Below are 13,928 nucleotides of genomic sequence, written 5' to 3'. Positions count from 1 at the left end.
GGAGAGAAGAGTCACACCACAGGGCAGATCTGACATCTGTCCATTAGGAGACCATAAAAGAAGGTTTGGGTAGGAAGAGGCTCAGATTACAGTGCAGTTCCCAAAAGGGTTTGGTGAAATTGATGGGGAATCCTCAAGCCAAAATCACCTGTTGGAGAAGTCCCACGTGTCTTTTTTTTTTTTTTTTTTTTAAGTTCCACATGTCTTAAAGGAATAGCTTACATTAGCGTTTCTGCTGTACTCAGCCATTAGCTGGGCTTTGGGAGACCATGCTGTCAGTTAATTATGCTCTTTGTTGTAGATCGAAATGGCACACTCCCATAGTCACTCATGTAATGTGTGTATATGTACATATTTTAAAAAAAGGCAAGTGTGGCAAAGTGTTCATATGTGGTGAATCTAGATGAAGGGTACAAAGATGTTTATTGTATTATTCTTTCACCATTTTTTATAGGCTTGACATTTTTCTTAATGTAAAATTATTGGGGGAAATAATACAGTTATTGAAAGCCTGACCCTGAGGTCTGAGGTTGATTATGCATTGTTATTTCCATTTCTTTCTGAATCACTTCATTTCCTAATGGTTGTGTTCCTTCTGTCATTATGACTCTTGTAAATTTCATAGTCATTGACAGATGGCATTTACAAGATTGAAAATGTTGGAATAGAAAGTTTCTGAATTTGTGACACAGAAACCACTTATTTGCTACAACGGTAGGTGGACTTTTAGCTAGCAGGTGTTGATGGGAGTTTTTGTTTATTTTTTAGTATCTTTTCTTAGAAAATGTATAGTGTACCTTTCCCCACCTCACCATACACAACTATTAACTTGGAGTGCATCTAGTGTTAAGCTACATCTGTATAACTTCTAGAAGAAAAGTAACATTTGTTTACAAGCTTAGGGATAGGTTAACAGTTTTTAATGACACAAAGCATAAAAAACACAGAAGAAAAGTTGATTCATTGGAACTTACCAAAATTACATCTTATTAAAATGAAAAAAATTAAAAAATTAAAAGACAGGTTATAGGCTATGAGAAAATTTGTCATGTTATATAAGTATTGTATGAATGTTAAATTTCCAGAGTGCTTTAACACTACTGAGTATGTAGGAAAATATCATTGTTTTAGGAAGTATGTGCTGAAATTTTCACAGTACATGGGTATAATAAAGGACTTGTATCCAGGATATCTGAAGAACTACAAATGAGTGATAAAAACTAACAACCCAAGAAAAAAAAATGGACAAAGGACTTCAGTGGATAGTTCACCAAGGAAGATATATGAATGGTCCAATGAGCACATGAAAAGATGGTCAGTCTCACTGGTTGTCAGGGAAATGCAAATTAAAATTACAAAGAGACAATTCATACCCACAGGAATGGCTAAAATTAAGAAGAATAATGATGGCAAATATTGGTTGAGGTGGAACAACTCACTGTTCCACTGTAGGTGGAACAACTCCTATACAGTGTTGGTGGGACTATAAAATATTAATTATACCTTAGAAGATTAGCAGATTGTTTTTTTTTTTTTTAAAGATTTTATTTATTTATTTGACAGAGATACCACAAGGGAGAACAAGCATGAGTAGTGGGGAAGGGCAGAGGGAGAGGGAGAAGCAGGCTCCTCACTGAGCAGGGAGCCAGACACAGGGCTCATGGGATCATGACCTAAGCCAAAGGCAGATGCTTAACTGACTGAGCTACTGAGGCACCTTGGTAGTTTCTTATAAAGTGAAATTTGCACATGTCCTTCGACTCCGCACTTGAAACTCCTACATCTTTATCCAATAGAATGAGAACATTTGTCCTCTAAAGACTTGTTCAAAATGTTTATAGTAGCTAAATTCGTAATAGCCCTAAACTAGAAATAATCTAAGTGCTCATCCACAAGCAGATAGGAAAACCAGCTGGCACATTTATACAAAGGAATTTAGCCAAAAAAAATAAAGAAGAGAGAAAGAAAAAATGAACCGGTATACCCAACAATATAAATGAGTATCAGAAACTTTATGTTGAGCAAAAAAAAGCCGTTATTTATGAGATTCAAAACAAGGGAGAATGAATCTGTGGTGACAAATATAAGAACAGATTGTTATTGGGGGATAGAGCTTAAGAAAACTTATGTTCCATATTTTGATTGGGATAGCTATACTATACTTATCAGAACTCACTGTACACTTAAGATGAGTGTTTTTATTCTATATAAATTTTAGTTAATAAATTATAAAGTGGCTTCTATTTTAGCTAATGTCATTACATTAGTCTTTTTATGCTGTTTCAGGGCTTTGGGATCCACTAGGCACAGATACTGTAATAGACTGGAACTATTGAAATATATTTTTAAAAAGTAGAATCAAAAGGAGTGAAATAGAAAAGTATATGAAAATTGCTACTTAGAAGTACAGTTACTGGGGACACTTGGGTGGCTCAGTGGTTGATCTTCTGCCTGTGTCTCTGCCTCTCTGTCTTTCATGAATAAATAAAATCTTAAAAAAAAATACAGTTACTGGCTTTTTTTTCTTCTTTAAATCCTCTTTAGTTTACAACAACATTCACACATTCACAAATACATGTTTTTATTACAATAGCATTTTTGTAGTACGCTCCTATTCTTTTAATGACACAACAACTATATGAATTAAGACAAAAGTCCATATTTCACAGGTCAGCAAGCTTAGGAGTTCAGTATTATTTGATCTGTACTAAGTAAGGTGAAACCAGACAAAAATTACATTTTTAAATTTTAAGGCATCTTTCCATGACTCTCCGTACCTTCCAGATGTATTGTTCTCTTTGTGTAGCAACCTAAATCACCCAAATTAGTATTCTTAGTTTGAAGTTTGCTCTTCATCAGACTTCATTACATTCTTAGCTTTGTTAGCCTACTAGCAGCAGAGTGACTGCCTCTAGAAGTGTGAATGCAACAGGACTAATTCTGTGCTAGAACAGAGCCCAATTCCATGTTATAATAGTTTCTTAGATCTGTTTGTTCCGTACATAGTAACAGTTATTTTTGTCTAGTATGAGTATTTCTTCCTTTTTCTTTGCTTTAGGCACAAACTCTCACAGTATGGAGGCAAGCTGATAAACACAAGGTACCTCGAATCTGTTTTTTAAACAAAATGGACAAAACTGGAGCAAGGTATTGTAAGTGTTGTGTTTTCACTTATTAAAGTAGAAATATACTTCGAGCTTTAGTGGACTATAACTTAAATTTACAAACAGCTGTTTCCTGTAGAGTATAAATATTCCATGGAATCTCAGTTCAATCCCATTTTTAAAAAGTTTCAAAGCAGGTAGTTCGTAGCTTGAATAGCAGTGTGGGATTAATAGAGAGCTGACAGGTGATGAATCATGATTCTAACGCAGAGAGGCTGTATCCTATTTTCTAGAATCCTGACAGTGATATCTTGCTGATTCCACTGGTTCTGTCTAGGGCAGTATTATATAATCACTGTTTTGCTGAAGGCTATGGTGCTTCTCATCATTGCTAAAGGTAGAGGATAGATGATTGTTTCCTGTCCTCTGATTTTCCTTAGTTACTGGCTAATGGGCTCTCCCTTGGCAACTGGGAGAGAATATAGATGTTTTAAGACCTGCATATAGGGCAAAAAGGTTAATCCTGAGATGTGGTGGTAATGCTCAGACTCACAGGATGCTAATCCAAAATGGATAAATGGTTCTGAGGAAATGAGAATTCAGAGAATCAAGAATATTAAGAATTTTGGGGAAATGTGATGAGAGAGATCTAGGGTGTCTGGGTGGCTTACATGGTTAAGTGTGTGCTTTTGGCTCAGGTCATGATCTCCACGTCCTAAGATCGAGCTCCACGTTGGGCTCCCAACTCAGTGGGGAGTCTGATTCTCTTTCTCCCTCTGCCTCTCCCCCAGCTCACGTTTTCTCTCTCTGTATCTTTGTGTCTTTAATGAATTAAAAAAAAAAAAAAAGATCCTGGTCTGTGATACGAGAGTGGCAAAAACAAAGCATAAACTATCCTTCTCCTAAAACCACGTAGTATGCTATCTAATTATCTACAGTAATTCTAAAACTGATAACGTGATACTAAGAATGCCTAAGATAAAGGTATAGAAAAATTAGGCTGCCTTTTGGAAAAAAGGTAGCTGTTTGTGATAGCAAGTTGTTGGAAAGAATCATGGACTTGTAATCACGAATCATGCATTTGAATCTCCTAATTGCAATTTATTATCAGTGACCTTAATCAGTTTATTGAATCTTAATTTCAGAGTATAAGTGAAGCTTACAGTAGTACCCTGGATACCTGTGTGGCAGGATTACAGTAAATACTCAAGCACTCTTATCTGAAATTGACATTGAAAGTTTTTTCAACATATTGTTCTATGGAAAACTGTTAAGTGATGAACCTGAGAGACAGTACAAAGGGTTCTAATTTTAGAGAACATTCTTAAACCTGTTCTAAGAATCTTAATGTTTTTGTTTTTGTGTTTTTAAAGATTTTATTTTTATTTATTCATGAGAGATAGAGGAAGGCAGAGACACAGGCAGAGGGAGAAGCAGGCTCCATGCAAGGAGCCGGACATGGGACTGGATTCTGGGTCTCCAGGATCACACCTCGGGCTGAAAGTGGCACTAAACTGTGGAGCCACCTGGGGTGCCCGAATCTTAATGTTTTTAACTCTAGTTATTTTGCTTTCTGCAGTTTTAAGTATGCAGTTGAAAGCATCAGAGAGAAGTTGAAGGCAAAGCCTTTGCTTTTACAGGTTGGTTGATAAATATTTGGTTGATTAATAGCAACTCCAGGGGCACTTGGGTGGCGTGGTTGGTTAAGTGTCTAACTCTTGATTTCGGCTTAGGTCATGATCTCGGGGTCGTAGGATCATGTGTGGAGCCTGCTTAAGGTTCTTTCTCCCTCGCCCTCTGCCTCTCTGCCTCTCCCTCTGTGCTGGCACATGCTGCCTGTGCTCACTTGCTCGCTTTCTCAAAAAAAAAAAAAAAAAAAAAAAAAAACCACAACTCTACATTTCCTTATCAGCTTGTTTTATTGCAACTGACATATTTCTAAAACTATCTCACATCTTTTTTGAAAGAAGTTGGCATAAAAATAAAGACTGTGGTAATAATGATAATAGACAGTTGGGGGAAAGTAGAGAAAGATCAGTTTTATCAGCACCAGTGCAATTCTAATTGAGTGGTCATTTAACGAAGTTAATCTCTGATTTGCAGTTACCACTTGGTGAAGGCAAAGCTTTTGAAGGAGTTGTAGATGTTGTAAGTAAAGAAAAACTTGTTTGGAATCGTAAATCAGAGGATGGAAAAGACTTTGAGAGGAAACCTCTCTTGGAAATGAGTGATGCTAAACTGTTGAAGGAGACAACGGAAGCAAGGAATGCCTTAATTGAACAGGTGAAATACTTTTATTTGTATACATATTTAGAAACTTTAGAAATATTTCATATATTGTGAAATTTTATATAAAATTGCATATGGGATATGAAGTATACTGAATAATAGAATGAACACCCACATTTGCACCATTCCAGGTTAAGAAATAGAATATTAGCAATACTCTTGAATCTCTGTGTGCCATTTACTATCTCTCTCTCTCTTTTCCACTAATCATTTACACCTGTCTCCACCAGTATCCTGACTAGTGTTTTTCTTTCATTGCTTTGCTTTTTACTTTACTACAAATGGATATATTCATGAAGGACTTAATTTTCCATGTTTTTCAACTTTTCATAAATGAAATGATGTTGTTTGTACTCTATAACATTTTGTTGCAGATTCATTCCTGTTATGTGTGATTATGCTTCATTTGCAATCTTTCACAGTGTTCAAGAAGTAATATACCACAACTTACTGTCTGTTCTTCTGTGGATAGACTTTGAGGTTATGTATTTTTTGCTGTTTCAAATAGTATTGTGAACATCTTTGTAGGTATCTCCTTGTGCACACGTGAAAGAATTTGTTTAGGATCACACCTGGGAATGGAATTACTGAGTCAAAAGTTATGTCCATCTTTTACTGTATCAAAAGTCACATTAACTTAGAAAATTTTAAAATCATTAATTTTATATTTAATAAAGAACTCTGGACCTCATCCACCCTCAAGGTTTTTTTTTTTTTTTTCTTTTTTTAAGATTTTATTTGAGAGAGACAGTGAAGTACGACAGGGGGAGGGGCAGAGGGAAAGGGAGAAAAAGACTCTCTGCTGATCAGGGACTCCCTCATCACCACCCCCTCCATGACTTAGGGCTCAATACCAGGACCCTGAGATCATGACCTAAGCTGAAGGCATATGCTTAATGGACTGAGCTATCCAGGTGCCCTCACCCTCAAATTTTAATGGAAAATACTAAGATTCTTTTTTTTTTTTTCTTTTTTTTTTTTTTTATTGGTGTTCAATTTACTAACATACAGAATAACACCCAGTGCCCGTCACCCATTCACTCCCACCCCCCGCCCTCCTCCCCTTCCACCACCCCCAGTTCGTTTCCCAGAGTTAGCAGTCTTTACATTCTGTCTCCCTTTCTGATATTTCCCACACATTTCTTCTCCCTTCCCTTATTTTCCCTTTCACTATTATTTATATTCCCCAAATGAATGAGAACATATAATGTTTGTCCTTCTCCGACTGACTTACTTCACTCAGCATAATACCCTCCAGTTCCATCCACGTTGAAGCAAATGGTGGGTATTTGTCATTTCTAATAGCTGAGTAATATTCCATTGTATACATAAACCACATCTTCTTTATCCATTCATCTTTCGTTGGACACCGAGGCTCCTTCCACAGTTTGGCTATCGTGGCCATTGCTGCTAGAAACATCGGGGTGCAGGTGTCCCGGCGTTTCATTGCATTTGTATCTTTGGGGTAAATCCCCAACAGTGCAATTGCTGGGTCGTAGGGCAGGTATATTTTTAACTGTTTGAGGAACCTCCACACAGTTTTCCAGAGTGGCTGCACCAGTTCACATTCCCACCAACAGTGTAGGAGGGTTCCCTTTTCTCCGCATCCTCTCCAACATTTGTTGTTTCCTGCCTTGTTAATTTTCCCCATTCTCACTGGTGTGAGGTGGTATCTCATTGTAGTTTTGATTTGTATTTCCCTGATGGCAAGTGATGCAGAGCATTTTCTCATATGCATGTTGGCCATGTCTATGTCTTCCTCTGTGAGATTTCTGTTCATGTCTTTTGCCCATTTCATGATTGGATTGTTTGTTTCTTTGGTGTTGAGTTTAATAAGTTCTTTATAGATCTTGGAAACTAGCCCTTTATCTGATATGTCATTTGCAAATATCTTCTCCCATTCTGTAGGTTGTCTTTGAGTTTTGTTGACTGTATCCTTTGCTGTGCAAAAGTTTCTTATCTTGATGAAGTCCCAATAGTTCATTTTTGCTTTTGTTTCTTTTGCCTTTGTGGATGTATCTTGCAAGAAGTTACTATGGCCGAGTTCAAAAAGGGTGTTGCCTGTGTTCTTCTCTAGGATTTTGATGGAATCTTGTCTCACATTTAGATCTTTCATCCATTTTGAGTTTATCTTTGTGTATGGTGAAAGAGAGTGGTCTAGTTTCATTCTTCTGCATGTGGATGTCCAATTTTCCCAGCACCATTTATTGAAGAGACTGTCTTTCTTCCAATGGATAGTCTTTCCTCCTTTATCGAATATTAGTTGCCCATAAAGTTCAGGGTCCACTTCTGGATTCTCTATTCTGTTCCACTGATCTATGTGTCTGTTTTTGTGCCAGTACCACACTGTCTTGATGACCACAGCTTTGTAGTACAACCTGAAATCTGGCATTGTGATGCCCCCAGATATGGTTTTCTTTTTTAAAATTCCCCTGGCTATTCGGGGTCTTTTCTGATTCCACACAAATCTTAAAATAATTTGTTCTAACTCTCTGAAGAAAGTCCATGGTATTTTGATAGGGATTGCATTAAACGTGTATATTGCCCTGGGTAACATTGACATTTTCACAATATTAATTCTGCCAATCCATGAGCATGGAATATTTTTCCATCTCTTTGTGTCTTCCTCAATTTCTTTCAGAAGTGTTCTATAGTTTTGAGGGTATAGATCCTTTACATCTTTGGTGAGGTTTATTCCTAGGTATCTTATGCTTTTGGGTGCAATTGTAAATGGGATTGACTCCTTAATTTCTCTTTCTTCAGTCTCATTGTTAGTGTATAGAAATGCCACTGACTTCTGGGCATTGATTTTGTATCCTGCCACGCTACCGAATTGCTGTATGAGTTCTAGCAATCTTGGGGTGGAGACTTTTGGGTTTTCTATGTAGAGTATCATGTCATCGGCGAAGAGAGAGAGTTTGACTTCTTCTTTGCCAATTCGAATGCCTTTAATGTCTTTTTGTTGTCTGATTGCTGAGGCTAGGACTTCCAGTACTATGTTGAATAGCAGTGGTGAGAGTGGACATCCCTGTCTTGTTCCTGATCTTAGGGGAAAGGCTCCCAGTGCTTCCCCATTGAGAATGATATTTGCTGTGGGCTTTTCATAGATGGCTTTTAAGATGTCGAGGAATGTTCCCTCTATCCCTACACTCTGAAGAGTTTTAATCAGGAATGGATGCTGTATTTTGTCAAATGCTTTCTCTGCATCCAATGAGAGGATCATATGGTTCTTGGTTTTTCTCTTGCTGATATGATGAATCACATTGATTGTTTTACGGGTGTTGAACCAGCCTTGTGTCCCAGGGATAAATCCTACTTGGTCATGGTGAATAATTTTCTTAATGTACTGTTGGATCCTATTGGCCAGTATCTTGTTGAGAATTTTTGCATCCATGTTCATCAGGGATATTGGTCTGTAATTCTCCTTTTTGGCGGGGTCTTTGTCTGGCTTTGGAATTAAGGTGATGCTGGCTTCATAGAACGAATTTGGAAGTACTCCATCTCTTTCTATCTTTCCAAACAGCTTTAGGAGAATAGGTATGATTTCTTCTTTAAACGTTTGATAAAATTCTCCTGGGAAGCCATCTGGCCCTGGACTCTTGTGTCTTGGGAGGTTTTTGATGACTGCTTCAATTTCCTCCCTGGTTATTGGCCTGTTCAGGTTTTCTATTTCTTCCTGTTCCAGTTTTGGTAGTTTGTGGCTTTCCAGGAATGCATCCATTTCTTCTAGATTGCCTAATTTATTGGCGTATAGCTGTTCATAATATGTTTTTAAAATCGTTTGTATTTCCTTGGTGTTGGTAGTGATCTCTCCTTTCTCATTCATGATTTTATTAATTTGAGTCTTCTCTCTCTTCTTTTTAATAAGGCTGGCTAATGGTTTATCTATCTTATTAATTCTTTCAAAGAACCAACTCCTGGTTCTGTTGATCTGTTCCACAGTTCTTCTGGTCTCGATTTCGTTGAGTTCTGCTCGAATCTTTATTAACTCCCTTCTTCTCTTGGGTGTAGGATCTATTTGCTGTTTTTTCTCTAGCTCCTTTATGTGTAAGGTTAGCTTTTGTATTTGAGTTCTTTCCAGTTTTTGAATGGATGCTTGTATTGCGATGAGAAAATACTAAGATTCTTAATACTTATAATATTTATATAGTACTGTTGGTATATATAGATTAATAAGTAAAACATGCCTTAAACTCTCTGAATCTTCTGGTAGAGAAAAATATTGGAGTCCAAACCATTTGATTGATTGACTGATTGATTGATTCATTCATTCATTCAATTTATATATTTTTAAAGATTTATTTATTCATTCATTCAGAGAGAGCAATAGAGAGGCAGAGACACAGGCAGAGGGAGAAGCAGGCTCCATGCAGGAAGCCCGATGTGGGACTCGATCCCGGGTCTCCAGGATCACACCCTGGGCTGCAGGCGGCGCTAAACGGCTGCGCCACCGGGGCTGCCTGATTTTTTTTTTTTTTTTAGTTCTAAATTAAACTGTTCAGAATAGATCCTCACACCATTTCATTCATCTTTTGTATGAATTTATTTTTTGAAGTAATTTTCCATTATCCTACATAATAATCATTAAATTTATCATTAACAGGATGTCAATTGTTGTTACTTTTATTATTGGGTAACAGTTACTGAGGACCTATGATGATCTAGCTTAAGTGTTTTACATTATAATTTAATCCTTAAATAAGTTGTTACACAGCTAAAAAGTAGCAGAGCTGGAGTCTAAACCCAGGACTGTCTGCATTTGGAGGTAGAGCTCTTAGCCACTTTGCTAAACCACTTCTCTAATTTGGGAGGCCATAAACATAATGAAAGTGGAATTCACATTTATTAATAAATGGGTACATAGTTGGTTCCCCTTTGAGGTTTTCTTTGTTGTCTGTGCATGTCTTAGAACATGATGGTATAGAATGAAAATAAAATTTGAGACTATACAAAATAATAACGTGCTAATTACAAGGAATATATATGTAGGTATACAATTAGAATTTAAGACCACATTACACCCATTAGGATATCTCCTGTGAAACCTCCAAATCAGAAGAGTGCTGGCAAGGATATGGAGAAACTGTAGCCTTTGTGTACTGTTGGGAGGAATGAAAATGAGGCAGCCACTGTGGGAAATGGGTGGGTGGGTGGGGGGGTTACTCAGAAAACCAGAAAATAGAATTACCATATGATTTAGCAGTTTTACTTCTGGATGTATAGCCAAAAGAACTGGAAGCAGGGTCTTGAAGAGATAATTGCATATCCTTATGCATAGCAGCCTTATTCATAATGGCCAGAAGGTGGAAGCAACCCAAGTGTTCATCAACAAGATGAGTGGATAAAATGTGGTATATACATATAATGGAATACTATTCAGCCTTAAAGAGGAAGGCTGTTGATACATAGTACAATGTGGATGAACCTTGATGAAATTATGCTAATTGAAATAAGCCAATCACAAAAACAAATACTGTAGTGATTCCACTTTTATATGAGGTATTTACGGTAGTCACATTAATAGAGACAGAAGTTAGAATCATAGTTGCCAAGGGTTAAGAGAGTGGAGGTTGAGGAGGAATTTGTTGCATGGATCAGATTTTTTGGTTTTGTGGATTGGAAAAGTTCCAGAGTTTAGTTTTACAACAATGTGAATATATTTAACACTATTCAGCTGTTCAGTTAGAAATGGTTAAGATGGTAAATTTTATGTAATGTTTATGTTATATTTTACCACAATTAATTTTTTTTAGAGAGTAAAATTAATGTGGACTAGAATCAACTTCCTGTGTTCTGGAGGTGAATAGTGATAATTACTGTATACTTATGTATGTCCTAGAAAGAGGATTTGGTTATTTAATCCTTGTCCTATGAGGTAGGTACTAGTATTATCTGCATGCATAACCAAGGTAAAGAGGGATGATGTAACCTGACCTAAGATTTTGAACAAGTTAGTAAGTAGTGGAGCTACTCCAGAAGCTGTGTTTAACCATCATATCTGCTGCTTTTCAGTAGAATGATTAGTTATGTTTCTACAGTAGTTAGCAGTTAGAAGTGTGTTTTTCTCCCTCAAGTTTGAATGTTTTGCTCCCTTGTACTTTCACAAACTTTTGAAACTTTTATTAAAGTTATTGTCAGCTGAATTCTATTTCATACAGGCAGATGATTAAGAACATGAATTAGATAATTGCATTTTTATTGCTGAAATGATGCCTTTGATCCCTACCCCACCCCCAACTTAAATCTGTTCCCTCAGTGCAGGATTACAATAAGATGAGTTATTTTAATTGGAGTGCCTTAGGAGATGTGAACATTTATAATGTGAAAGGACTACCAGGTGAAACTTTATGAACTAAGACTTCCAAATTTATCTAAAAACAGCAATCCATCATATATATTATCACTGATGGTAAATTTTGTATCTTCTTTTGAGCACTCTGAGTAGATAGCACTTTATTGACATACTTTATCTGGCTATTGCTTCCATGAATAATATAAGGAACTCATAATAGCCTATCTTCAGCTTTTAATCCCTTTTCCTTTCCTTTGAAAGAAGCAGTATTTGTCTCCTGAGCAGATGTGGAGAGTTCCTTGACCTGGATAAGATAGATCATGTAGCTGTCTTGAAATATTTGGATAATGCACATTTATGGTATTTGGACTTAACAGCTGTGACAATAAAAGTAAGTTACAGAACTAAAACCTTTTTTTATAGGTTGCAGATTTGGATGATGAATTTGCTGACTTGGTTTTAGGAGAATTTAGTGAAAATTTTGATTTGCTACCAGCTGAAAAGGTAAATTTTATTCATTTGCTTTGAAATTTTATTAATCAGATGTGGTATGATTTTTGTCTCATGTGTCTTGTTTTTTTCAACTTTGCATAGCATTAGAAAGCATTAGGAGAAAAAAAGCATTAGGAGAACTTTAAGGTAAAGTCACTATTAATACAAGTACTTAAATAATGATGATGATTTGCTTTTGTCATATATACTTTACAAAATCAGAAATTGAATCTTTACTGCTGTTGAGTCAGCATAAGCTAAATGTTCCTTTGCAGCATTTTCATTGAGATCATTTTTCTAAGTAGCTAAGGTAAATTACAGGTAGAAATTTTGTATTGAAAATTTGTTTTATAGACTGCTGCAAGTGATTATTTTTCTCATTTTTTCTAAATATGATTTAATTTTTCTTGGAAGCTCATTACAGGTCTTTAATTTTTTGTTTTCTTTTCAAATACATTAAGCCAGACAATAGCCATGTTAAATAGTGGTAGTCATTGAATTAGGACAGATTTCTTCAAGGCATTTCTGTTATTTTCTGCCAGGAACCTTACCCCACAAATTTGGCAAACTTAATTTTTAGTTTTCTTTGTGAAACAAGAGTTACACAGTTAAAGTTGATTTTTGTTTTGTTTTGTTTTTTAAGTAAACTCTGTGACCAATGGAGGGTTGAACTTAGGAGCCTGAGGTCAGGCCCTGAATGCTCCACCAGCTGAGTCAGCCAGGGACCCCCTGCAAGTTACATGTTTTTAGGTGGTGGTATGTGTAATGGGGACCAGGATGAGCCCAGCAAAATTACTTACTTTTCACAAAAGGAATTAGGAAAAACATGAGTCTCTAGATTAATTTTGAGACCTTGAAGTTAGAAACAGAAAAAAGTATTTTTCTTTTGAATGCCTTAATTACAGAAATTATTTTTTGTTCAATGTTTAATTTTTTTATTTTTTTTTAAATTTATTTATGATAGTCACAGAGAGAGAGAGAGAGAGAGAGAGAGAGAGAGAGGCAGAGACATAGGCAGAGGGAGAAGCAGGCTCCATGTACCGGGAGCCCGATGTGGGATTCGATCCCGGATCTCCGGGATCGCTCCCTGGGCCAAAGGCAGGCGCCAAACTGCTGCGCCACCCAGGGATCCCCTTGTTCAATGTTTAAATGTTAGGTGTGATGTTTATTGTGCCTTATAGTTGCATAACATGATTTCTGTTTTCAAAAGCTTATAATCTGAGATAGAATTGACCCACCATGTCTCTTATCAATAACTTGCAAGCGCACCCAAGTTTTTCTAGGTTTTTGAGGTCTTTCAAATTTGATTTCCACTTTGATTTTTCATTTTTCTTTGGATTTGATTGGATGTGGGTCTGATTCCTTTGAACAATTATAATTCATAGTTACATTTTTAATTTCTGGTCAGTTCCTCTATTAGACTATAAATGCTAAATCAGAAGTATATTCAAGAAATATTTTTAGGGGATCCCTGGGTGTCGCAGCGGTTTGGCGCCTGCCTTTGGCCCAGGGCGTGATCCTGGAGACCCGGGATCGAGTCCCACGTTGGGCTCCCGGTGCATGGAGCCTGCTTCTCCCTCTGCCTATGTCTCTGCGTCTCTCTCTCTCTCTCTCGCTCTCTCTGTGTGACTATCATAAATAAATAAAAATTAAAAAAAAGAAATATTTTTAAACCTACTTATTCGAAGTAATTTTTCTAGCTTCTGGGGATTTAGCAGTGTTTTTATGGGACTCGTTATAATGCTTATATG

The 13,928-nt window shown here is 36.6% G+C and overlaps 1 protein-coding gene across 7 annotated transcripts in view; it reads left to right on the top strand.

Annotated features, from left to right (window-relative positions):
• Positions 1-13,928, top strand: part of GFM2 (GTP dependent ribosome recycling factor mitochondrial 2) — a 61,664-nt gene that overhangs the window by 23,971 nt on the left and 23,765 nt on the right. For all 7 annotated transcript variants that reach the window (XR_012031377.1, XM_072826821.1, XM_072826819.1 and 4 more), the window contains 4 exons: positions 3,059-3,147; positions 4,684-4,744; positions 5,208-5,387; positions 12,109-12,189. Coding sequence is in view for 6 of the 7 variants with exons in the window: in XM_072826821.1 (XP_072682922.1) it covers positions 3,059-3,147; positions 4,684-4,744; positions 5,208-5,387; positions 12,109-12,189 (411 nt within the window). In the remaining variant the exon portion in view is untranslated. The remainder of the gene's footprint in view (positions 1-3,058; positions 3,148-4,683; positions 4,745-5,207; positions 5,388-12,108; positions 12,190-13,928) is intronic.

The sequence above is a fragment of the Canis lupus genome, chromosome 5 (assembly GCF_048164855.1).
Source record: "Canis lupus baileyi chromosome 5, mCanLup2.hap1, whole genome shotgun sequence".
In the NCBI taxonomy this organism is placed as follows: domain Eukaryota; kingdom Metazoa; phylum Chordata; class Mammalia; order Carnivora; family Canidae; genus Canis; species Canis lupus.
This window is presented reverse-complemented; position numbering and strand designations above follow the sequence as displayed.